Raw genomic sequence first — 26,383 nt, 5'->3', positions numbered from 1 at the left:
TGGTTAAGAATCCACCTGCCAATGCAGGGGACACGGGTCTGGGAAGATCCCACATGCTGCGGAGCAACTAATCCCGTGTGGCACAACTACTGAAGCCCGAGCAGTGTAGAGCCCACGTGCTGCAGCTACGGAAGCCCACGTGCCTAGAGCCCGTGCTCTAGAGAAGTCACTGCAATGAGAAACCCAAGCACCGCAACGAAGAGTAGCCGCCACTCGCCCACACTGGAGAAAGCCCATGCACAGCAACGAAGACCCAATGCAACCAAAAAGACCAAAAAACAAACAAACAAACAAACCAAAAAACAAAAATCAATGGAGAAGCCCTGTTGATAGTAACACAAACGTTCATAGAAACGTGTGTGACGGGGAAAGAAGAACCCACTGAAAGCCAGCAGGTCTGAGTTCTGGTGCCGGTTCTGCCCCTGACCAACTGGTGACCTTGGGGAAGGGACCCCAGTTTTCAGCTATGAAAGGGTTGAAGGAATTTATTTTTAGGGTCATTTCCAGCTCTAACATCTTGTGATTCGGGAAGTCTGAGAGGCACACAAAAGGAGGACAGGAACTCACCCTGAGATACACCAGACAGATGGTTCTGAGACCAGAACTCCCAGAAGACTTGTAGATTCCACGTCAATAAAATCCCGAGTCTTTGCCCTGAGTTCAGCCATGATGACAGAGCCTGAGCTGAGGTCATCCTGGCTACAGAATCAAAGCTCCTGGGGCTGGTCCAGAGCCTGGGATGGTGGCTAATCCACTACAACTGTGAGCTGCTGTTTCCCTGCATGGGTGCTCATCTTTAGGCCCTGCTAGGGTGGGTACCAGCATCTCACAGAGATTGTCTCGTCCTCCAGTTTATGCAACAGCTCTGGCTTCTGTTTCCGGAAGCCCCCAACCCCACTGCAAGGCTGCGAGATGAGGGCATCCCCCTGCAGGGAGCCACCCTCTTTGTGTCTATACCCAGAATGAGCCCCAGAGCTGGCCTCTAGCCACAGTGCCACCCTGTCCCCTGCCCTCTCCTCCCCATAGTCCCCTTTGCGCCCATCTCACCTAGCCATCTCCCCCTCCTCTTGCCCTGCTCCCTCTGCCCTCCTCCCCTGCCCCTCACCTGAGGCCAGGAGCACCAGCAGGACAGGAGGCAGCAGGTATGTGGTCTCCCAGGCCACGGTCTTCTTGAGTTGGTGTGGGGGAAGGGAAGCAAGGGAGCAGGGAAACCCCTGAGGTGAGAGAGCCAGAGCTGGTTGTATTCAGCCCGGCCGCCAAAGTCTGCCCGGGCAGTGGGGAGGCCTGGAGTGGAGGGGGAGGCCTTGGCCTAGAGGCGGGACTCTCAGCTGCAGGTGCTACACCTGAGACTGGGCCGAGGCTCCAGGGGACTCTGGCTTGCTTTTGCACAGCCTCTTCCCTGTCAGCCTGTCTTCCTCCCATTGGGTGGGGAAAGCCATAAAAGCCCAGGAGGAAACTGGTGAAATTGTAACAGGGAGGTACACATCTGACTCCATATTGGATCTGTTTCTTTTACTTTAACTTTTGTATTCCACTGCTTTTGCTACAAGTTAAGAATATTGCCTATAGACTAAAATATACATAAGAGCCTATTCTCAAGGCTCTGACCTTTAAACTTATAACACTTTTCCATTCATATAGAGATAAAAAGTTGCAGAACAGAGAATAACATTTGTCTTGTTGGAAGTTTACAGGAAAATGGTGACCTGACCTACATGGACAGCTGCAAGAACAAAGGATTATCACATCCCCTCTGGGCTGACACCGAGAAGTTTGCAATAACCAGCCACACCCCCTCCCCTTTTAGTATAAAAGAAGCCTGAGTTGTAATTCAGGTAAGATGGTTCTTTGAAACACTAGTCCACCATCTTCTCTGTCCGCTGGCTTTCCAAATGAAATCGCTATTCCTTGCCCCAGCAATTTGCCTCTCTGTGTATTGGCCTGTCATGTGGCAAGCAGTATGAGCTTGGACTTGGTAACAAATTAAGAGCCTACTTTTCCTCTATCTTTCTCCCTTCTCTCTTACCACTTCCTCCCAAGCCTCAACTTTCTCCTCTCTGCTGAAGAAAAGCCGGGGCTGAAGGTGAGTGATGGAGTTAGGGGACCCTTCTGAGGTCCCCAGGGGTCAGAGACGTCCGGCCCAGGCCAGCCTGAGAATTGAGAACTTCCATGGGGACTGAGGGAAGAGCGGAAGGGAGATGGAGAGTCTTTTCCAGGAATGGAGGTGCAGGGAGGGTCCCTGACAAGGGTGGGAGAGAGCAAAGCTGGGGCCTCCTCCTCTGATGAGAGGAGAGGGGAGAGGGGGGATGGGTACAGAAGGAGGGGGAGGGAGAAAGGAGGAGAAAGGATCTCCGCCCTGCAGGTCATCGCTACGCCCCAGCTCCCAGCCTGCCCTAGTCACTCCGTAGGGTCTGTTGAAAGGCCACAGGAATCAAACACATTAAAAAAAAAAAATTGTCATGAGATGAGCTACAGAAAAACAACTGTCACAGGCTGTTTGTGGTTAATAGAGAAACAACAAAGAAAAGAGACAACCCTATAAACAAGCAGCAGGGCAGATGGGGCCTGTGGGGAGCAGACTCTGAGGCAGTGATTGGCACCAGGATGTTTAAAGTGTTCCAGGCTGGAGAAGAGATGGGCAGGAAGCAGGACAGGCAGGAGAAGTCAGGCCGCCCTTGGGCCACAGGAAGCTCAGGCCACTTTGGGAGCCTTTCTGGAGACAGGATGCCCTTCAGAACTCGCCAAGGAGGCAGGGAGTGCCGGGGCTTCAGATCCTACATCAGTCAGTGGGGGGTTGGGGGCTGCCCTGGGAAGGGTCTGCCCCTGGGCACGAGGCCGCCTTCCACCCTCACTACTCCCAGCACCAGGGCAAGAAGCCCATCAGCCTGAAGGAGGAACCGGGCCGCATAGCTCAGCGTCCACCCGCCCAGGTTGATAAAGGGTGAGAAGCACATTTGCAGCCATTTGGGACCGTGAACCTCAGGCTTGCCTGCTGGCCTCACAGCAAGAACACATGTGTCCCATGGGCTCAGATCAGGGCTCACAGAGCAAACATCCCGTGGGTGCTGGGCCTCCTTTGTTTGTTCCTTCCCTTGGCCACGACAGGAAGCCCTTCACAGGTGTGTCCTGACATTTCAGCCCATGGCTCAGGAAGCCTCCTCGTCTCATCCACCAGAGGCGGCAGCAGCCCTGGGCTGACTGATACGCGCACCTGCCCTGCACCTGCCCGCCTTGGATCTGCTGGGGGTCTGGGTCCCCCTGGAGCTCCGGGGAGAAGGGCAATCAGGGAGGAGGAAGTGAGAGGCCAGGGTTTGGATAAAATGTCTTGGAGGCCTGGAGGTCCAAAGAGGCCACCCAGGCCCTAAGAGCTGGGGAGCTAAGGACAGGGTCTGCACCTCCTTTTCAGCACCCTGCGTCCTTCTTTACCACAGATTCACATGGGAGCAGGCTGCACAGGTGGGAGGGCCTTCTAGTTCCAGGAGCCCCTCATCCTGGCCAAACAGGGACGGTTGGTCCCCCTAACAGCTACCCTGCATACCATCAGGGCACAAAGGCCTCTGCCTGGGCCCAGACCCCGCTCCTGGGGCCGGACCATGTTCCCCTCCACCATCCCTAACCCCTTCCCATCAAGTACAAAACAGAGAAATAGGGTCCAACAGTTTTAAAGGTAGAACGTGACAAGCATTAGACCTGGAAAAGAGCTGGAGGACCAAGCAGCATGAGGCTTTTACTCATTGTATAAGGTTTGTGTTAATTCATTTTATCCTGAAAACAGTCTTGAGAGGTAGGAATTAGTGTCCCCTTTCACAAGAGAGGAAAAATGAGGCCCTGTAGGGCTAGTGACTTGCACAGGGTCCCTCGGGGACAGGTGGCACCCCTGGGTCCTGGTCCTGAGCCTCTGCAACGCTCTCCCACCAACATCCTGCTCTCAGCCAGGGCAGGGCCATCAGCATGTGGTTTTAGGGTGGAGAATAAACTCCCTCCTGGTTACACAGCGGGTGATGGTCACACCCTCCTGATAGGGAGTGTGTGAGAGTGTGTGTGTGCGTGTGTGTGTGTGTCCTGGCACCAGTTCCTCAGTCCGAGTCTCCCCTCTAGTGCCCTGGACATAGGGAAGAGGCGTTGCCTCCCTGCTGTCCCCCAGGATTGCCCCCGGCCCCTTCCTCTCTCCCCACTTCCATCCTGGCGTGGCCCCCTCAGGCAGGCTACCCACCAAGGCCCCGGCTGTGTCATTCCCCTAATTATGATGTTTGCCCTCCCACCTGGGAGGGCTGTGACCCAGGAAGGAGAGCAGAGAGGCCACATCTACCCCCAGGCTCTCATTCCAGTGGCTCCAGGTGGTGAACACCCCTCTCTAGGGGAGGAATCCAGTCCATATTCTTCAGCCTTCACTGCAGAAGAGGCCAAGTCTGAGCCAGGCCGGTGAGGGAGGGGCAGACTCCTCAGGCCATTGGCCCGGGCTCCTTGGCGCCATCTTCCCTGCCCCCTCCTGGCCCAGACAGTCTTCCAGGCTGCAATCAGCTCGAGTTGTCTTTGCTGTGTCACCAGTGAGTCCTTTCTTCTCAGGGGACAATGCGTCCCCAGAGGGAAGGTGATACCCCTTCTCTGAGCCACAGCTTCCCCTCCAGTGGACCCTCGAGGGCCGCCCCCCATCCCCTCCAGGAGCTCAGACCCAGAGCCAGGGTGTGGGATCTGGGAGCGAGAGCCCTTATCAACCTCTGCACGCAAGTCTAGGGACAGTCTGGTCCTGCAGGTGAGGGGCTCTTGGCTGCCCGGCCAGCAGGCAGCAGCAGTGGGAGTGTGGGTTCTGCTGGCTCCCAGGGCTCAAGGGACAAGAAGCCGAGCTCAGGTCAGGGCACCTCCAGAGGCCCCGTGGAGGACGCGTGGCCCAGGGGGTGGTGAGCTTGGGCAGCTCTGGGGTCCTCAACACCTCTGTTGACCATCAGCTCTTAGTCACTGTTCCTTCTTCTCCTCCAGGGTGGGACCCTTGGGACAAGGGCTGCTCCTGGGACTCTTTCTTCCCCCCAAGGGCATGGGGACACTTGAGAGGAGCAGAGGGAAACTGAGGACAGGGTCCTGGGTGGGAAGAGGGCAGCCCTAGCTGCCCACCCCTCCCCCCATCAGCTTGATAGTAAGATGTTCCAAGGCCAATGGGAGCTGAGGTCCTCTGTCTGCAAACAGCACCCTCCAGGCTTCTCTCTCTGCCATTCAACTCAGGCCCAGGAGCCTGTGGCTTTCAGCAGAATCGCCTCAGTGTCTGTTCCCCATCCCTGGGGACTTCCTGCCTGGTGCCCCTGCTCTGCCCTCTGCCCCCCACCAGGTTCCTGGCAGCCCAGGGTAACTGAGCAGGTGCAGTGCAGCCTCCGGTTCTGGGAAGGCCTGAGTCCAGCGTTGCACAGTCCTCACCTCCAGCCTGGCTCCAATCCAGACAGGTCCCCATCTTCACTCTTCCTCTGGGCTCCCGGGGCCCCTCTGGGAGAAGCTCTCCCCCACCCCACAGTTAAGTGGCTCCAGACCAAGTGGGCTTCCAGGGAGGCTCCGGTCTTATAGATGAGTCCCTCCAGGATCGGGCAGAATCGTGGCACATGCTGTAGCCTGCAAGGACGGGGAGACAGATGAAGAGGGCGGTCCTCCTGCTCCCCACCCAAAGCTCCGGGGCCAGCCCAGTCCCTCTGCCTCTGCCCTCTGCTTTCTGCCAGCTCAAACCACCCCCCCCCCAAAGCACTTTGGCCTCAGTGGGGGCCAGGAGGGTGGGCTCTACTCACTTCCCATGTGTCTCTTCTTCCAGAATCCATAGAACACGATCAGCACCACAGGCACTGGGAGCAAGGCCAGCACCATGAGCACAATAGGATAAAAGTCCTGGTGCCTGGGGAAACAGGACAGAGCAGCGAGCAGGTGAGTACCAGGGTGCCCCACCCTGGCCCACGCCTTTCTGCGCACCATGCGAGGGAAGTGGAACCAGGGGAAACCTGCCAGTCCCTGCAGAGAGTGATGGCCTCTCTTCCTTGGGAACCCAGCTGTGGGAGAAGGAAGTGAGGTGCTCAGAGGTCAGGGGACAAAGCCCCCACCCCCAGTGAAGGGGAGCATCTCTCCACTTTAGTACCTCTCCTCCATTATTCCCCCAAATCTGCTGAAGGACAAGGGCTCTAAAAGACCCACATTTGAGGCAGAAGAGACCAAGTTTCTTATTCTCCTCACAGTGACTGAGGATGGCACTTCGCACCTTTGTCCTCTGGAACAGATGCTGTAGGTGGCCTGCCTATATCCCCTTGCTGTATCACTTCCATGTACACCAGTCCTCAGCACCTCCATTTAAAAATGTTTTGGCCTGAGGGCTTCCTCTTGTCAGTGGTGCCCTCCATGCCACACATGGCAGGCAGCCCTCTACCAATAACCAAAAGAGTGGGTGTATAAATACCCCAGCTCCCTTGCCCTGGCTGCTAGACACTGGACCCTAGTCTCCCCAGTGGGATTGAGCTCTTGCTGCCCATAGTGATAACCAGCTTGAGTAAGTGCTTCATCTACTGTCCTCTCTTCCCTGTCTCACTTCCCTTTGCTCTGTCCAGTGTTTCAAATACAATGTGAATCTTGGTCTCAGAGTTCACTCCTGGGGGAACCCAAATTAAAGTGTCCCTGAGCTGCTCCCCTTGTGCAGTCTGCACCCTCTCCTCTTCACCAACAGACTCTTATGCTGACCCAGCCCCTTCCTTCCTTTCCCACTGCCATCCTTTCTGTCCCATGTCCATCCCAGCTTCCTGTCTCCCACCTCCCATTCAGCAACAGGCCAGACTGAGTCCCCAGGGGGGCAAAAGAGGATGGTAAACTGTAACATTTGCACCTTGGGGGTCTGTTCAGGCACCAAGGACTGTTGCCATGTCTGGGAAAATGGCATTCAACCCTGGGTACCTGCTGGGGGGTAATTGGTTGAGAAGAGACCTGCCAGTGGGGCACATTCCCTTGGTGGGTGATCCCATGGTGCACAGGTGCCCAGCCTTAGTGGGGGTGGAGGCTGGGCCAGCAGCGGAGGCTCGGGCATAGCCGGGAGACAAAGTCACTGTCTGGGACCCTGTGGTCTTCCTGGGCCCCTCAGTGGAGAGCCTGGTGCCAGCAAAGTGGTATCCTGTCACAGAAGTCAGTCTGATGGTCCCGGAGGCAGGGGAGGGCAAGAGTCTGGCCAAGGTGAGGAGTCCAGGTGTGAACACCGTCGCGGTGGTGGTTAAAGGAGCATCAGAGCCTAAGGTGGGCGCCGGACCTGTTGTGATGGCAGTTCCACTCTTGAGGGTGCTGGGCAGCTTCGTAAAAGGAGTGTTTCTCTTGGTTGTGGAGGCTGAGGGACCAGAGAGGGAGGAAGGTGAGACTGAGTCAGCGGCCTTGGTGTTCGAAGCAGCTCCTGGCAGCCCACACACTTGTCTGGGGGCCAGGGTGGGGCCTGTCCTCTCCCCTCCTTGACCTTGGACCTAGGATTCTGCTTTGCTGAGGGGACCAGGTGTGTGCTTGTTCAGAGGTCAGGGAGGAGGAAGTAGGCACAGGAAAGAAGGAAGAGTCTTTCACAAATTTTTAGTGTCCCCTGTCAGGCCACCTGGGCCCAGAGGACACTTCCCTCCACCCCACCCCCATCTCTCTTGTCATTTCCTGGACCTTCCTCATTCCCGTAAGTCAGAGATTTCTTTGCTCTGATGTTAAACATGAACTTTCCCTGTTGCTCCAGGATTGGAGACTGGAATCCAAAGATGAGGACAGGGAGGATCAAAGGCCCAGATTCCAAAGAACAGCAGCAGGGCCAGATGCCTTCCTGGAGGGCTTATTAAGAGACACCCGAATTGGTCCTGCCACCCTCATGCAGCAGTTCACACCTTTACCATCCCATTTCCTAGAAGAAGGCTGCAGTTTGGATGGTGAGAGAGGAGGGTGGAGGAACTGTGAGGGCTCAGTCTAGGGACCAGTGTTGAGCCGACCTCATCAGAGAACAGGAAAATGGAGAGAGAGGGATGGGTGGGGGGTGGGGTGGGGAGAGGGCTGCCGCCGGCTGCGGCTGCATCCGTCTATTGTGCACGCAAGGATGCGCTCCAGAGGGCCAGACGCTCACTGCGGAAGGTGCCCATTTTTCTGGGCCAGGGAACCAGAACGAGCGGCATTGGTGAAGGTGGGGATGGGGAAGAGACTGCTCTGCAGCCAGATGTCCCATATCATCCTACTCAGCAGTGTGAAGACCCCCAAAGGACCCTTCAAAGAACTCACACACACATGCCTTGAGAGAGCCAGCATTTGGCCACAGGGGATCTAAGAGTTGGGCAGAAAAGGAGTGACATCCAACAGAGAGAGAATGCCTATAAGGGTCAGTGAAGTCACACAATTGTTTCCCTCTCCTTTGTCCTTGCCTCAGTACACCAAGGGGTTGGGAGGGGCAGGACCAGGGGAGGTGGCCAAGAGGAACCTCCCTTCCCCACCTCCCATGGGCAAGGAGAGGGGTTGGACAGCAGCAGTGCCCCCTTCCCCACCTCAGTTGCCTGGGGCCATAAAGCCTGGTTTTCCAGGGGGACTGGCAGAGCATATATTGCTAGAAGATTAGTGTTTTTAATTGGCTGTGGATTTTTTTCATTTCCTAATAATTGAAAAGGTCTGCAAAGTTGGAATCTCCCCAAATTGAGGTTAAGAGATGGAAAGTGAGATCTGACACATTACAACGGGGGGAGTACACTAAGGGAAAAATATAACCATTGTGTGTTTGTATCCTTACAAATTGAGACTTCAGTAAACTGGTTTCAACTACTTCCTGGGGCTAAATCATAACTGGAGAGGGGAGGAATGAGATGTGCTCCGCATCTTAGAGACAGCTGTTGCCCTAGCTCGGATCCAGCAAAAGATGGGGATATAGCTGGGATGAGGGAACAGGGGAGGGTGGATGATAAGTTTCCTAATCACTGGCTGCTTTTTGCAAGTTCTTTGTCTGGTTCCTCACCCTTTCCTATCTTATAAATGTGGAAGGAGCGCAGGGCTATGTTCTTGGCCCTCCTCTCTTTTTCTGTACTCAAGGGAGAGCTTTGATAATTTTAAAGACGAGGCACAGTATCACCCATCTAAATTCTCCAATAGCTTCCTACTCTACCTAGGAAAAACTCAAACTCCACATCACAGACTTTAGGGCTGTTGTTTGCCTCTCCAACCTCATCTTCTATCACTCTGCCTCACACTCAATATGGGCCAGCTTCTCCTCACCTCAGGGCCTGTGCACATGCAATTCTCCCCACCTGGAAAGCCCTTTGAATTACCCACTTTCAACAGGGCTAGAAATCTCTCATCACACGCAGGCTCTGCTTGATGTCATCTGCTCAGGGTGATCATCTCTGATACCCCACTAATTCAATAGCTCCCCTCACCACTGAACTTTCTAGTTCATCATGTTGTTTTATTTTCTTATGAGCATTTATTGTTATCTGCAACTGTTTGCTTGATGATGTGCTAGTGCCTCTTGCCTCCCATAGGGCAGGAATGTGTCTGCTCACCACTGTATCCTCAGAGCCGAAAATAGTGCCTGGCACAGAATCATGGCTCAATGAATATATATTGAACAGATGATGGAATAAAACAAAGCACAGAGGGTCCTGAGTTCGAATCTCATCTTGTCCACTTGCTAGCTCTGTGACCCTGGACAAGGTCAGAGCTGCAAAGGACATTTTAGATCTCATTCTCTTCACGTGTAAAAGGGTGACAAGAATGCCCATGAGCGCGTCTGTAAAAGAACTGTGAAAACCCCACAGTACATCACACCCACTGGTGGATTATTATTCTTGTTACATCTGATGTCAGGGGAGTACAGGGTGGAGGGGATGCCCCCCAGCATCCCAGTGCCCCAGCAGGCCTGCTCACCTGGAGACACTTCCAGCAGGAAGCCCTTCACAGGGTAGAGGATGCCGGAGCTGTTGCGCATGCACCAGTACCGGCCCGAGTCCTGGCGCCTGAGGGCCACCATGGTGACGGTGACCACCTTGGCCTGGGTATCATCCTGCAGCCAATAGCGCGGTCCCTGCACCCCCACGCGGGTGAACCCAGTCTCGCACTTGTTCCTCCTGATTTTGCACCAAACCTTGCCCTCCACGTGGTTTTTGCGGCTCTTGTAGGAGCACTGCACAGACAGAGTCTCCCCTTCAACGTGCCGCACTTTGGAGTACACGTTCTCCATAGGGACACCTGGGGAGACATGACTGATTGAGAAAGGAGGAAGGAAGCATCTTGAAACTCAAAACTCATGGCGAAGGGAGAGGATGCGGATATTGCTCTGCTGTCATGGAACTCAAAGTTTAAAGGAGAAATACGGCCCAGCTCTGATGGAAGGGGACACAGGCCTCTCCCCCAGGGATCTCTTGGTCTGCTGGAAGAGACACTGGCCCTACCCTCTAGGAGTTTCCAGACTGATGGGGAAGACAGTAGTCCTGTGCCCTTGGGGAATCCTAGAATAAAGAGGAAGATACAGGGCTAGACCTCCAGGAACTCCCAGAGTGATGGTGGAGACACAGGCATAGCCAACAGGGAGCCCCTCGTCTAATGGAGGAAATTCAGCCCTTACACTCAGGGAGCTTTAGCAGACACAGCTCCTTTCTTTGTGGCATTTTCGAGTCTGATGGGAGAGTGATAAGTCACATCTTTGGGGTCTTGTGGGAAAGAGTCAGGTCCTGCTCTCAATGAGACAGAGGCACAGACACAAACACAAGTCATCATTCTGAAATTCCAGAGCACAACGAACTTGGGTAGATAAGAAAATTCAATCTTTGAAAATATTAAGAATAGTTATTTGTTTCACAAACAGGTTCACTATAGTCATCTTTTAGATAGCAAGTTGTCTGAGTTCATTCCAGGTGATGTTTAATTTTAAAATATTCTAGTTACCTAAAACCCATAGATTCAATACGCTCAAATATGTATATAAACTCCCAATGGGGTGTAAACCAAAAAATTCTACAATTATTCACTTTCATACATTGCCCTCTACGCCTAGAAAGAAGATGTGGTCTGTGAGCTTCAAAATCCGCGGTCTGATAGGGATAGGGTAGAACTAGGGCTGGGGGTGGTGAATCAGGGGCAGGGTGAAAGAGGAAGCTGCAGTGGGGACGCTTTACCCCTCTACCCACCTTCAGCTCAGCACTTACTCCTCTAATACCCTCTGAGCCTTCTGTAAACACACACACATTTCTCCCCAGTAGGATAGAGCAGAGAGTATTTTGGAGTCTAAATAAACATAGGTTAAAACTCGGGTTCTACCACTGACTAACCATGTGAGCCCATCACTTAAAGTCTCTGTTTCTTATCTGTCTCTGGTTGGCTGTGAGAACTTGCCCCAGGACAGTGCCTTGAATGTAGTACATGCTCTGTGCACGCCTCCTTTTCCCAAAAGCAGGTTGTTTTAGAGTTTCCCAATGGAACCCAGAGCTGTGATAGCCAAAGGCCCAGCTACCAGGATGTCCACCTTAGTTTCCAACTAGAGCCACTAGAGTTGAGGCTCCGAGTAAGGTAACGCCCTCTTTCATATTACTTCTTCCCATGCAAGTTAAGCAGATTCATCCAACCCAACTATTCGGCAGGTGGCAGGTTTGGGGGACCCCCGGGGACACTCTTCCGCCCTGGCAGAGGGAGGCCTCTCTGGGGGAGATGTACAGATGGGGCAACCTTGGAAAGGGTTTCCAGGGCACTGTGTTCATGTGTGCCCACCTTCCACCCCTCTCACAGGCGGTGCCCAGAATTGAACAGGAAGTGGTAACTCGGTTGCCATGGCAGCAAGGGAGGCAGGATTGGGTGAGGCCCCCTCAAGGAGCATTTGGTAGTGGTGGGGTGGGAGAGAGGCCTTCAGGGATTACTCCTCCCAGCCCCCAGGACAGGGGGTAGGGACGGGGGTTAAGGCATCAACAGTCCAAGAAAAAGCAAGTTCAAAGCACACACGCAAGGTAATGATTCCCATAAGAACAAAACAGGACTTTCCCAACAGAGGCCGAGGGAGGAGGGCTTGTTGTGTGAGGAAATGGAGTGGCCCTGGTCAGAGGTCCTGAGGAAGCCAGGCAGATAAAGGGCCTATGCAGAGAGGGTCCAGGGCTTTCTTTCGGTCTGCGAGGCCTGGGTTAGCTTTGTCCGGGGCCAGATACGAGGACGGACCCTTCTCACTGGTCTCTGGTAAGGAGCTAGTAGGTCAGCCAGACCGCCTCCTCCTCCTCCAACCCCGCAAGATCACTGGGCAAGGAAAAGCAGGAAGGGGGTCCAGGAACAGGTCATTCCCGCCCCTGTGGGCCCCCCGCCCACCCTCTCACCTGAGACAGGGCCCTGGAGACACAGCAGCAGCAGCAGGAAGGTGGGAGCCATGGCTCCACGCGGGGGGGTGGCCGCGAGTCCAGCAGGGGCAGGGATCCAAGGTCAGGGCCCAGGCCTATGCCGGACGCACCACTCGGGTCTGCCAGGGAAGACCTGGGGTTCTAAACGTGAAGTTGCCCATTTAGGGAAGTGAGGAAGCTGTGGGACCCACTGTGACCAGCAGACCGCAGGGGCCCGCAGAGCCTACCAGAGGGTGGTGCCCGTGCAGTTTCCGCCCCCTCTTCCTCGAAACTTCAGGCAGGTGTGGCTGCTCCACCCAGTCTGTGGCCTCCGAGCCCAGGGAGGGCTCTCAGGGTCAGAACACTCCTCAGCCTCTTCGGATTCCCCCCTGGAATCTGGTCCATCTGGAGTGCCGTCCTCGGAAGCCGGTTACTCATCTAGGCTAGTGTGAGGTTTCTGGAACGACAGGTACAGACTTCCCTGAATTTCTCTGGGCTCAGAGACCCAGGGGCAGAGCCTGCGGGGCTGGGGCGGGGCATCTCAGACCCAGCGTGTTTCACAAACCCACATTCACAGGGAGCTTCTTGTAAACTCCCCTTCGTTTATTCGCGCCCTCACTTGTGCCTGTGTGCGTTCATCCTAGCACTCTGCCTCTCTCTCTCCCAGGCCCCTGGCTGCTCAGAACCGTCATTCATACTCACACTTGCAAAGAACCCTGTATATGCTCAAATGCAATCTTCTTTTTGTCATGGTTAGAGTGACAGGAGGAAAGAAGATGGAAATTGTAAGACTCGGAGCCTAAAGTTTGGGTTTGTGGAGGAGCACCTGCGTGTGTGTACACACACACACACTCTCTCATACTCACAAACACACACACTCTCACATACACACACACACTCTCTCATACACACACACACACTCACACATACACACACACTCTCTCATACTCACACACACACAGACACTCACACACTCATACTCACACACACACATACACTCGCATACACTAACACAGTCTCATACACACACACACAGAAGCTGCCTCTCCTTTTCACTACTCACGTCTCTTTATCTCTGTTACTCTCTCTGCCTCTCCTACCAGCATCTGTAATCACCCACCAGCTCTGTCCAGACTCCTGCTCCCTGCTGGCAGCCTTCCTAAAGCAGCCCCAATGCTTCCCCTCCCCCACCTCCTCCCCAGAAGCCACGCCCCCAGCCCCTTCTTCCCCTACTCTGGCCCCCAGCTAGCACACAGGCACGTGCACTCGACTTCCTCTCAACGAACCCTATCTCTCCTGTACAGCCGCCCAGCTCCAGCTAAAATGACCCAGCATTTGGCCCAAGACCCCACCCTTCACTCAGTGCCCAGGGCTGAGAATCAGAAAGATAGACGTCTGACATCCAGGAGTTGTGTCATAGGCTCTTCCATGTGTGGGGACCCAGGTGGTCCCCCATGACTATGTGCCCTCCCCCTACTCATCTACGCTGACTTCTTCTCCTTGGACGGCACTCAGAGTAAACTAGCCTCAAGTGTGCATGGCCACAGTCTTAAACTGAGCTTGAACCTCCAAATCCCAAACAAGGAAGTTTTACCTTTGCTGATCCCAAATTTTAGTCTCAACATTCATTCATTCTTTCATTCATGCATTTGTTTGCTCTTACAGTCTTCTGTGCAAAGCGTGGTGCTGGGCATTTGGGGTATAGGAAAGTGATACAGTTGTCACTTCAGACCTCTCAGCCCCCATAAGACATAGCATGCTTTCCTTATTTACCTTTCCTTTTTCATGTTCTCCCGCAGTTAAACACTGCTCCTCAGACCCCTGAGTTCAGAGGCTGTCTCTCCTCCCAACACACACGGTATCTTCCGTCCTTTCTTTCCTCCATCAGAACAGTAAATGGCTTCAGGACTCGGGGGAAAATCTCATTTATCTCTTGTGGAGACTTCATGTACTTGGAATCAATGCTTCTATTCAATCCCTGCCGTGTCCCTAGCACTGAGTGAGGCCTTGTGGAAAGGGCAGTCACTGATAGCTGTGTTGATAAGGATCTAAAGACCCAAATGCTCTCATTCCATTGATAGAGAAAGTATAAACTGGATTCACTGTTTCTGAGAGAAATTTGGATGGTTTTATCAAAATCTCTAAAAATGTGCACATGTTAATTAGGCTTTAATGTACAAAATAATTTAACATAGCAGGATATTTTTGTGTCTTTCTATTTTGGATTTAAAAAAATTAAGGACTAATTTACATACAGTAAAATTCACCCTTTTCACTAGAAAGTTCTGGGAGTTTGAGAAACACATAGGAATTTGTAACCACCACCATAATCAAGTTATAGAAGCATTTCATTACCTGCCAGTTTCCTCATGTCCTTTTGTAGTCCTCCCCTTGCTCCACCCTCAGTTCCTAACAAACTGATCTAGTTTTTTTTCTCTCTATAGTTTTGCCCTTTCCAGAATGTTACAAAAATGGACCGGTACAGTGTATAGCATATTTTTTAATTGATAATTGATTTACATGTTGTGTTCATTTCTGCTCTACAACAAAGTGATTCAGTTATACATATATACATTTTCATATTCTTTTCCACTACGGTTTATCACAGGATATTGAATAAAGTTCCCTGTGCTGTACAGCAGGACCTTGTTTATCCATTCTATATACAGTAGCTTACATCTGATAATCCCAAACTCCCAGTCCTTCCCAACCCCCTCTCCCTTGGCAACCACAAGTCTGTTCTCTGTGAGTCTGTTTCTGTTTCATTGATAAGTTCATTTGTGTCATATTTTAGATTCCACATATAAGTGATATCATACGGTATTTGACTTTGTCTGACTTACTTCACTTAGTATGATCATCTCTAGGCCCATCCGTGTTGCTGCAAAAGGCATTATTTCATTCCTTTTTATGGCTAACATTCCATTTTATAGATATGCCACATCTTCTTTATCCATTCATCTGTTGATGGACATTTAGGTTGTTTCTGTGTTTTTGGCTATTGTGAATACTGGTGCTATGAATATAGGGGTATATTTATCTTTTTGAATTATAGTTTTGTCCAGATGTATGCCCAGGAGTGGGATCATATAGCAACTCTATTTTTAGTTTTCTGAGGAACCTCCATTCCACAGTGGCTGCACCAACTTATATTCCCACCAACAGTGTAGGAGGTTTCCCTTTTCTCCAATGTGTAGCATATTAAGTTGGCTTCTTTCACTCAGTATAAGGCATTTGAGATGCTGTGTGTTGAGTGTATCGATGCTTTGTTTTCTTTTTAATGCAAAGCAGGATCCCATTGTAGGGATGTATCACAACTGTTTATACATATCCCTCCCAGTTCAGGGACAATCAGATTTGGTTTCCAGTTTGGAGTTATTCCAAATAAAACTACTACAAATATTTCTACACAGGTTTTTGTGTGAACATAGGTTTACGTTTCACTTGGGTAAATACCTAGAGTGGAATTGCTGGGTTGTATGGTAAGATTATCTTTAATTTTAAAGAAACTGAGTAACTGTTTTCCAAAGTGGTTGCACTTTGCATTTTGCATTTCTACCAGTGATGTTCCAGTTGCTCCCTATCCTTCTATCATCAGGTGTAGTTTGTTTCTTTTGAATTTATTTTTGGCTGTATTGGGTCTTCATTGCTGCACGCAGGCTTTCTCTAGTTGTGGCAAGCAGGGGCTACTCTTTGTTGAGGTGTGCAGGCTTCTCATTGCAGTGGCTTCTCTTGTTGTGGAGCACGGGCTCTAGGACACTCGGGCTTCAGTAGTTGCAGCATGCTGGCTCAGTAGTTGTGGTTCACTGGCTTAGTTGCTCGGCGGCATGTGGGATCTTCCCAGACCAGGGCTCGAACCCGTGTCCCCTGCATTGGCAGGTGGACTCTTAACCACTGCGCCACTAGGAAAGTGTCTCATCAGGTATAGTTTTCTCCCCCCATTCTAATAGTATGTAGTAGTATTCATTGTGATTTTATTTTGTATATCTCTAATAACTAATGATATTTGTTATATTTTATTGTATCTCTTTGCCATCAACATATCTTCTTTGAGATGGGTCTCTTCAGATTGTTTCCTCATTTTTTATTTGTTTGTTTTCTTCTTATTGAGTTTGAGGGCTCTTTATGTAGTCTGAAATGTCTTTTATCAAATACATGTTTTGCAAATATTTTTCCCAGTCTGTGGTTTACCTTTTTATTTTCTTAATAGTATCTTTCAAGAGCACAGTTTTAAATTTTGATGGAGTCCAATATATCATTTTTTTGTAGATCATACCTTTGGTGTTATAGCTGAGAAATCTTTGCTTAACCCAAGGTAACAAAGACTTTTTAACAGTTTTATTGAGATATAATTCATATAATATAAAATTGACCCATTTAAAGTATACAATTCAGTGGTTTTTAATATATTCACTGAGTTGTACAACCATCACCACAATCTAATTTTAGAACATTTCATTACCTGAAAATGAAGCCCCACTTCCATTAGCAGTCATACTCTGAATTAGCTTCCTAGTAGGGCGAAAGTGGTGGCTTAAAACAGTAGAAGTGTATTCTCTCACAGTCCTGGAGGCCAGAAGTCTGATCAAGATCAGATTTCTGGTCAAGGTATTAGCAAGCTGCAGTCCCTTCAGAGAGTCTAGGGAAGAACCTAGTCCTTGCCTCTTCCAGCTTCCAGTGGGTGCCAACATTCTGCGGCTTGTGGCTGTATCCTTCCAGTCTTCAAGGCCAGCATCTTCAAAGCTCTCTCTGCTCCACTCCACGTCGCCTTCTCTTCTGTGTGTGTTTAAACCTCCTTCTGCCTCCCTGTTATAAGGATACATGTGATTGCATTTAGTGCCAGCCACATAATCCAGGATAATCTTCCATCTCAAAATCCTTAATTTACCATATCTGCAAAGACCTTTGTTTGCCACATGAGGTGACTTTCTCAGGTTCCAGGGATTAGGATGTGGTATCTTTGCGGAGGCCATTTTCCAGCTTATCACTCTCCCTTTTCCTGACTCTCCCTACACTGCAGCCCCAGGGGACAGCTAATCTACTTTCTATTTTTATAGATTTGCCTATTCTGGACATTTCGGGGAAACAAAATCATACAGTATTGTACTTTCTGACTGGCTCCTTTAGCACAGTGTTTTCAGGACTCGGCCATGTTGTAGCAGTACTTTATGCAACAAGTTATATCAGTACTTCATCCCTTTAAATAGCTGAATAGTATTCCAGTATTTGGATATACATTTTGTTTATCCACTCATCAGTCAATGGACATTTTATTTGTTGAAATTGACAGTATGATCCTAAAATTTATGTGGAGATGCAAAGGTTATAAAATAGCCAAAACAATCTTGAAAAAGAAAAACAAAGTTGAAGGACTTATATTATCTGATGTAAATATTTGCTATGAAGCTGCAGTAATCAGGACAGTGTGGTATTAGTGTAAGGACAAATAGGCCCACATATACAGTAAATCAATTTTTGCTAAAGATAATTTTTTTTTAAAAAAAAATTGATGCTAAAACAACTTGATCAAGGACAAAAGTGAACCTCAAGTCTTGCCTCATACAACATATTAATTCAAAATGGGCCATAAACCTAAATGTAAAGATTAAAACTATAAAGCCTCTAGAATGACACACTGGAGAAAATCTTCACAACTTTGGGCTAGTCAAATATTTCCTAGATAGGACACAAAAAACACTAACCACAAAATTTCAAATTTTGATTAGCCGGACTTAATGACAAATTAAAATTTTCCCATCAAACACATATTTAGGGAAACAAAAAAGCAAGCTACAGATTGGGAGAAAATATTTATATATAAATATATATTTATCAAAGAACACGAGTCCAGCTTATATAAATAACTTTGCTGTATACCTGAAACTAACACAACATTGTAAATCAACTATACTTCCAAAAAAATATGCTTTTAAAGAAAAAAGCTCAGACTTTCCTGGCAGTCCAGTTGTTAAGACTCTGCACTTCCACTGCGGGGAGTGCGGGTTCTATCACTGATCAGGGAACTAAGATCTTGCGTACCCTGCAGCACAGCTGAAAATTTAAAAAAAGAAGAAGAAGAAAAGAAAAGAGAAAAGAAAAGAAAAGAAAAAAAAGAAAAGAGAAAAGAAAAAAGAAAAGGAAGAAAAAAGCCTCACTTGCTCCCTTTGGCCCAACTCCTTCCCATCTCCACAGCTCACACCTTCCTCCCATCACACTCGTTCACTGATGCTGGGGGAGCTTGGGGATGCTCAAAATGAAACTGCTGAAATAGGAGGCTGTTCCTCTTTTCTTTCACTCTGTGTGTTCTGCCTATGAGTGGTCAGGGAGCCCTTGGTGGCCTGACCTGGGTCCTAAGTCCCTCTGGTCCCCAAGACAATACAGGGCCCCCCACTCCTGGCATGAGGGGTCAATGATGTGTTTCCAACCTGGGAGGTTTGGGGGGGCAGAGGTTTTTTTAAGTTATTATCAATTTATTTATTGGGTCTTCATTGCTGCGCACGGGCTTTCTCTAGTTGCGGAGAGAAGGGGCTACTCTTGATTACGGTGCGTGAACTTCTCATTGTGGTGGTTTCTCTTGTTGCCAAGCACGGGCTCTAGGTGTGTGGGCTCAGTAGTTGTGGTACACGGGCTTACTTGCTCCACAGCATGTGGGATCTTCCCTGACCAGGGCTCAAACCCTGGTCCCCTGCATTGGCAGGTGGACTCAACGAGTGCACCACCACGGAAGTCCCCTGGCAGAGTTTTAATTCAAGGAACTGGAAGGATGATTCCTGGGAAGTGATTGAATAAATAAACAAATGGGGGAGAACAGACAAATCTCTCATGCTGAAGAAATCCAAATAATTTATGTAGATACTCTGCCCTCAAGGAGGGGAAGCATAACTCCCCTCCCCGCTAAGTGTGGGCCATCCGCAGTGTCCAAAGAGGACAGCATGGAGAAGGCAAGAAGAGTAACTTTATGGTGGACAAGATTGACAGTCACCACCTCAGCCTGGTGATCAAGGTTAAGATCAACAGTGATAATCACATTGATAGCATGTACCCTTGATAACGATGTGATAAAAATGGCATTTTGCCTCTACAGTCTTTTTCCCCCAAACCCCTCACCCCATGAGAAAAAACATCAAACAACTCTCAAGTGAAACACTTTACAACATACCTGACCAGTACTCCTCGAAACTGTCAAAGCCATCAAAAGTAAGGAAATTCTGAGAAACTGAGAAATGCTCACAGCCAAGGAAAGTCTAAGGACACATGCAGACTCAATGTGATGAGGTGTCCTGGGTGGGATCCTGGAATAGAAAAAGGACATTACGTAAAAGCTAAGGAAATATGAATTAAGTACAGACCGTAGTCAATAATAATATATCATTACTGGTTCAATAGTTGTGATAAATATACCATATTAAAATGTAAGATATTACCTATAAGAGAAACTGGGTGTGGGATATATGGCAACTCTCTGTAATAGCCTCACTTTTCTGAAATCTAAAACTACTTTAGGGGCTTCCCTGACAGTCCAGGGGTTGACTCTGAGCTTCCAATGAAGGGGTTTCGAGTTTGATCCCTGGTCAGGGAACTAAGGTCCCACATGAGGCATGGCCAAAATGTAAAAATAAAATAAAATAACTCTAAAATAAAAGAATTTACTTAAAAAGAGAGAGAGCCAATTTCTCCAAAATTTATTTATAAGTACCTGACAACTAACAAAGAAAATATTTTTTTTTTAACTCAGTTGGATTAGGCATAAAGAGTACCAGTTAGGGTCATTTAAGTGACTAGTTTATCTGAGCTGCGTTTGCCACACTGCAAGCTGGTCGGGCATACATCCTGGGGGTGCTGAGTTCACTGGTTTTCCCGGTTGGTTATAAGCCGGCTCTCCCTACGTGTGTTCAGTATTCACCGCATCCTGTTCAGGTAACGTGATTGTCTCAGCTCCCTAAAGTGAGCGGAGGTCTCCCTGCCCTGGTCCTGCTGAGGAACTGAGCCCCCTGGAGCCCCAGGGAGAAGAGTGACAACAGGAGAGAGGAGGTGGGAAGCTGGAGTTTCTGAGGAAAGTGGCCATGAGGCCTGGAGCCCAAGCGGTCACTAGGCAGCAGGAGGCTGCCCAGAGAAGAGGGGAAAATGTGGAGAGGGTCTACAGCTCCTTGTCCCTGACTGTGTACCCTCACCACTGAGCTCAGGAGAGCACTCAGCTGCCCTGCATTAACTGGACTTCTCGGCTCAGGGAGAGGCCTGGGCCTGCATTAAGACGCCCAGATCTCTAGCCCCCCGTGTGTCAGTCCCCTCGTGGCCCCACTCCATACCGGTCCTACCTCAGGCTGCACTGGAGCTTGTCCCCTTCTCCAGCCCCTGGAATGCCTGCAGGGGCTGCTCCCCAACTAGCCTCGCTTGTGTGGGGCCACAAGGGGGCCCTCTCACAAGAAGCTGCCGCAGAGGACTCCAGTCTGTAGCCACCACCCAACGCTGTCCTTAGCACGTAGCGTCTGGCTACACTCTGGCCCTCATCCTGTGCTTGTTCCATCACCACCCTGTTGTGGACATTCTTCCATCCTCTCTAGACAGCCTGCGAGTCCCCCGAGGGCCAAGCCAGCCTCTCACTTCACTGCGTGAGCCCTGCTGTGCTCAGCCCTGCACAGCTGTTCACACAGGTGCCTTGATCAGATGGGGAGGGGACCACAGAGCTGGTCTCCAGCTTCCTGCCTTTTTCCTTGCGGAGGCTGAGCTGAAGAGCAGGCCAGTGACTTGCCCACATTTCACAGATTTCACACACAGATGTCACAGCAAACTGGGCATCTGAACCCGTCCTCCAACAACCACCCCCCCCGGGATTTTGCCCACCGCCAGCCGAGCAGCCCCCATGCACCCTGGCCGCTGGCAGTGTGTCCCCATCATCCTCCAATTGGGCCGCACTTGCACTTGCTTTGTGTGAGAACAAGATGGCTTTAGAGGAGACTTGAGGGGAATAGGGCAAAAGGATTGAAGCACCAAAATAATACAAGCCCTTTCTTTGAGAAAGGAAAATAAAAAATCAGAAGTGTGATTCTCTAAGAGGAAAATCTGCTTTAGTTAAATGGAAACTCTGAATCAAACTACCCAGGTGTGAAAGTACAGTGTGCTATATAAAAAGTTTTAATCTGTATTAATAAGACACTAAATTTATAACAAGGAACTGAAAGTATTGTTAGCCGGCCAGTTATGTTGAAACAGAAATGTAGAAAGCAGTGCTCTCCGACACAATTTCCTATGATGACGGAGATATTCTGTACTTGCCCTTCCTATGTTGCAGAAAACTGATCCCACGAGAGACCAAGCATCACTCTCAGAGGGTTGGAGAACTCAGGCTTATTGAGCCAGCGGACCTAGCTAACGCTCCAAAATTCTGGGGCCCCATTTCAGGGCAATCTTTTCCTTATATAGGTTAAGGCATATAGCTGTAATTGGCACAGACATTGGTTGGTTTAAACAAGGCTCTAGTTGAGTTTGGCACAAACTGATTGGTTACATAATTACAATAGGTTATGGGCAGTTACAGAGCACGGGAGTTGCTATGGGTTACACACAGGGGGAGGGGTGGTTTCCAAACAGAAACTTGCATGAGCAGGAGCAGGACATTCCATACTTATCAGAACATCTTAAGGTTACAGTTGATAACTAGGTCATCTTCTTCTTATCGCGGCACAGCAAGCAGATTTTACAGAAACAGAGCTAGCATAAAGTTATAAACTTCAAATTTTCCCCCATCATTCGCCCCTCTTGACACCCTTTAAAGTTCTTACAAGGCGTCAATTTCTAAATCTTCTGGGCCCATGGGTTGATATCCCCTCAGACCCAAGAAATGGGTGGTTGCCCTTCTATCTGCTATAGCCTCTGCCAGGCCAGGGACTAGCTTCAGGAGTAATGGCAGGAGGCAAAGTAAGAGGAGGCAGGTTCTGAAGAGGAGCAGAACGAATCCCACAAGGGTTTTAAGTCCTCCCAGGTATGAAAACTACCCTCCAAACAGTTCTCTAGGATTCCATCCTTCCCATGTCTGGACTGGGACGTGGACTATCCTGGTCATTTAGTCGGTTACCTCTTCTATGGCTTTACTCTTGTCATCTATTTATAGGCAGCAGTTACTGAGATTGAATTTCCCATAGATGCCCCCCTCTGCAGCCAGTAAGTAATCCAGGGCCAGGCGATTCTGATAAATAGCATTACACATCTTGGTTTGTTGTTTTGTCAATAAATTAAGAGCCTTGGCCGTTTCATTAGTAATGATTTCAACTACCGCCTGGAGCTGGATAATTCTGTTAAGCATGTAAATTGGGGTTTGGAAGCCCCAGGACCCGTCTTCCGCCCAAGCAGATGTCACCATGTAGGGATTTAGTGCTTTTCTAGATATGAGGAGATGCAAGGGTTGGGCTCATAAAATCAGCTCCTGAAAATATCTAACTATCTAAAGACCTGTTCCACCCATCCTCCAAAGCACAGAGTGCCTCATTTCTGGTCTCCACCATGAATTCCCTTCAGGGGATGTGGAAGGTCAGTAGCTACAACAGCACAAAGTGATTTAGTCCTTGTACAGGCAGATGGCAAGTTCCAATTTATAGTTGCCAGGGGCCCCTCATGGTCATAAATTCGACGATGCTTTGGGAGGCATTTCATGACCATTTTGTCCCACGGTGCTAGGAAGGCTCATTCCTAGGTCTGATGACGATCTCGCCGATAGGCCACCTAATGTGCCAGTACTGGGCTAGGTCTTTGTAACAAAAGCCAAAGCTCTCTGGACCACCTGTATTTCTAATCTGTTATGGTCCAGGAAAAATTCCCTCTTGTTGCATCTTCCCATATCCAGAGTTACACTATTACAATCATTGATCACATACAGAACTATATATTTGATCAACTGCATCAAGTAGCCTAGTCATCGTTATTTTTGTTGGCGGTTCAGTTATACATTTGGTAATACGAGAAGCAATAATCTTGAAAAGCAGGCAAAATACAAATAATATAGCTAACAGCGTCAATAGAGTTACAAGTAAATACTTAAGCCATGAGCTTCCCACACCAAACCAGTTTTTGAAGAGGTCAAGACTTCAGAGTGGGTCGCAAAAATCTGAGCAGGTATTATTAATTGGCCAGGTGAGGGGATCCCCGAACAGGGCTATAATTTTTTTCTTTTTTTAGAGCATTTTTCCTAAGGGCCATCCAATTAGAGCCTTGGAGGGGAGAAACCCACCAAGGCAACCCAAAAGTACTAGTCATAGGTAATTGGCCACAAACCCAACAATTGGATTGATTTTCAAAATTAGCATAGGATTGTGCTCATGATAGAAAAACACTTGATTTATACATAAAGGTCCAAGAAGTCAAGAGAATATTATAAATGCTCATACGAGTCAGGTCCAGCATCTTGGGCTAGCTGTCTGCTTCTGATGTCGACTTCTTCTCGTCCTAGTGTGAATGTAGTTTCTCCTTTGATAAGTGTCCTTCCGTCTAGGTTGCAGGTTGTCCTTTAAATTACGTCCTTTTAGTATCCATAATCCCTGGGCTGCAGGTTGTGGGGCATCTGGTTTTCATCCAAAGACAGATTACTGAGATAAGCTTCAGAAACAAACTTAGAGTGTCCTTTTAAAAAAACTTAGTGGGATTTTACATCACTATAGTGCAACAGCAAGGAACTATCCAGGGAGTGAATCTTAGTAAATACAGACCTCCATCAGCAAAACTGGCACTTAATATTTATTGAAACATAATCTTCTTCTCTCTAAAATTACCCTTATTTTTACCTAATATAACCAGATTAAGGCTAATTGGTTTGCAAAATAAGTCTGGTCTCAAAAGAAACTTGGCCTGATAATTTATGTAACTATAATTGATCATATAGGCTTTTGGCTTTGTTGAAACTTTTATGAGGAGCCTCAGACTGGAATTTTAAAACGCCTTTCAGTGCTAGGAAAGCCATGCCAAGGTCTTGGGCTTATCACAGATTTTTGCCTAACAAATGTAGGTGAATTCCCCCCTTTTCAAGCTTCCCAAAATATCTTAAGGTTTCTATACCTGTTAGTGAGGTAGCCTTTCTAATTTATCTGATAAAGCTGCTGGGAACCTAAGAGTTTCCAATGTCTGGAGGGAACAGATAGAGAGAAAAGATAAATGTTTCAATCCTGCTTATAAATGTACAATCTACCAAATTATTGTAAAACATAATTAGTTTGAAGGGAAGGTTTTCCTTACACCTGGAAAACGGGTTTGAACCAGAAATTTTTTTAGATAGAAACCATAAAATTTATAACCATATTCACCAGTTTACTCAGTCCTATGTAACATCCTTTTTTTTTAACAGCTCATGAAGCCATCAGGTTTCTCATTAGGATTCTTCAATTTTTTTTTTACCCCATTCAGCATTATGGTCTGAAAGTCAGAAACTTGTATTTATCCAAAAGTCCTTTTTATAAATCTTTTGGAAAGGAAGCATTTTGCAAAGGCATCAGAATAAAACCAGAATAGTCTTAAGACATAAGGCTTAAGAAGGCGTGTTTAAAATCTGATTGCAAGGTCAATCAATTTGGTCATTGTTGTGTCATACAACATTTAAAATAATAACTAGAATTATGACTGATAACATTTTACCAGGACATATCAGAATTTTAGGAACTCCATATAATTTCTAGAATATCTATATTAATAACAATTACTATGCACTAAAATCTAACACTTATTATTCATTTGACAATACTTCCTATGTAACTTAATGTACCAAATGAACCTAGTTTATATCTCTCTTTGGGATGTTTCAAGGGCCCTTTGAAGCATCTCAAAGTTAGCTAGAGGTGAAAAGGACTTCATCAGGATTTGTTTTAGGAAGTTTTGTCCAAAATACCCAAAAAGTGTTTAGAACATTCTGTCAGATAGGCTCACGGGTAACTGTGAGATAATAGTTAGTCATTTAGCCAAAGTAACAAGAACAGATCACTTAAAAGGTAAGGAAACTTAAAATCTTTTATCAAAGGGCAGTTCAACATTTTAAGAAAACGTGTCCTCTTAACAGAGAGAAAAGCCAAATTCAAGTTTTGCACTAGCTTACTTTCCAAATTAATTTACTCAACTAAATTTATCTAAACTTAGTCAATCCTGATCATGCACAAAACTCTTTTCTCAGGGTCCACTTTTCCATAAACCTTCTTATCACTTTCTGTATCATTACTTTATTTCCCATTCGGTCACCTGTAAGTCAGAGCTACTTTCTTTTCCCTTAATAAAATGTAATTCCATTCCTCAGGCCTTCTTTACTGAAAACACACATCCTACTTTCCTTAAGCAACCATGAACTGTCCCTTGCAACAGCATTCTGCACATTGGTGAACATAAATACCAGTGATATTTTCTAAAAACATTTGCTTTCTTTACAGAACGTGGCACCAATCATATTTATCAATAGTCCTAAATATCTTTTTGTCTCTCTGTAAAAGGAAGCCGATGTTCAGTAATTTATGTTTCAGTATCTTATTTTATTTGGAAATGATCCAGCTGGTCAATAAGCTTTCATCACTTAATTTAGGGCAACTCCAGAATTTCAAGTTACCAGGATCTGGAGAGACTATTTTAGGTAGATATTCCTAAAGCATAATTCTTTTTGACAGAGTTTATCTAAAAGCTCTTATCTCATTTACATTTTCTTTCCTCAGAAATTTCTTTACATCAGGTTACTTTCCATGCTGACAAATTTGTAACAGACACAACAAGACCTTATTTAGCTTATATTACATCTAGGCACAATAAAAATTTATATAAAAATTATACTGAATGTTGATGACTCTAAAACATGTCTATATTAATCAAACCAACAAGTTTAAGCCATCTTCAATACCAGATATCAGTTTAGTACTGAATTTTCCAGATGTCATGAACCTGAAATTCATTCTGGCCAGATTATTTTCTATTTCTGAGTATTTACAAGCCCTTAATAACTTTTTTAAAGCCAATTAGAGCTCTTTTATGAATTCTTTTGGCCATACCATACTCCTACAATGAACATGTTGATACATATGAACACACACACAAATGCAGAGGCCTCATAATTCTCATTCTAAAATTTCAGTACT

General features: G+C 47.9%; 1 protein-coding gene across 1 annotated transcript; it reads right to left on the bottom strand.

The window, feature by feature from the left end:
- Nucleotides 1–5,500: 5,500 nt before the first annotated feature.
- Nucleotides 5,501–12,348, bottom strand: TREML2 (triggering receptor expressed on myeloid cells like 2). The gene is made up of 5 exons (XM_057700331.1): nt 12,297–12,348; nt 9,871–10,191; nt 6,910–7,330; nt 5,766–5,869; nt 5,501–5,595 (listed from the first exon to the last, which is right to left on the bottom strand). Exons 1-5 carry the CDS (start codon nt 12,346–12,348, stop codon nt 5,501–5,503), a joined length of 993 nt encoding a protein of 330 aa, XP_057556314.1.
- Between the last annotated feature and the right edge of the window lie 14,035 nt (nt 12,349–26,383).

Source organism: Hippopotamus amphibius, chromosome 11, assembly GCF_030028045.1.
Source record: "Hippopotamus amphibius kiboko isolate mHipAmp2 chromosome 11, mHipAmp2.hap2, whole genome shotgun sequence".
Classification (NCBI taxonomy): domain Eukaryota; kingdom Metazoa; phylum Chordata; class Mammalia; order Artiodactyla; family Hippopotamidae; genus Hippopotamus; species Hippopotamus amphibius.
This window is presented reverse-complemented; position numbering and strand designations above follow the sequence as displayed.

Bases quoted from the DNA above. Each gene is read 5' to 3' on its own strand.
- TREML2 (XM_057700331.1), bottom strand. From the start codon at position 12,348: ATGGCTCCCACCTTCCTGCTGCTGCTGCTGTGTCTCCAGGGCCCTGTC. The intron at 5,870-6,909 runs GTACCCAGGGTT...CTGTTTCCCCAG, and splicing joins AACCAATTACCCCCCAGCAG to GCACCAGGACTTTTATCCTA. The intron at 5,596-5,765 runs GTGAGTAGAGCC...CCGTCCTTGCAG, and splicing joins GAAGAAGAGACACATGGGAA to GCTACAGCATGTGCCACGAT.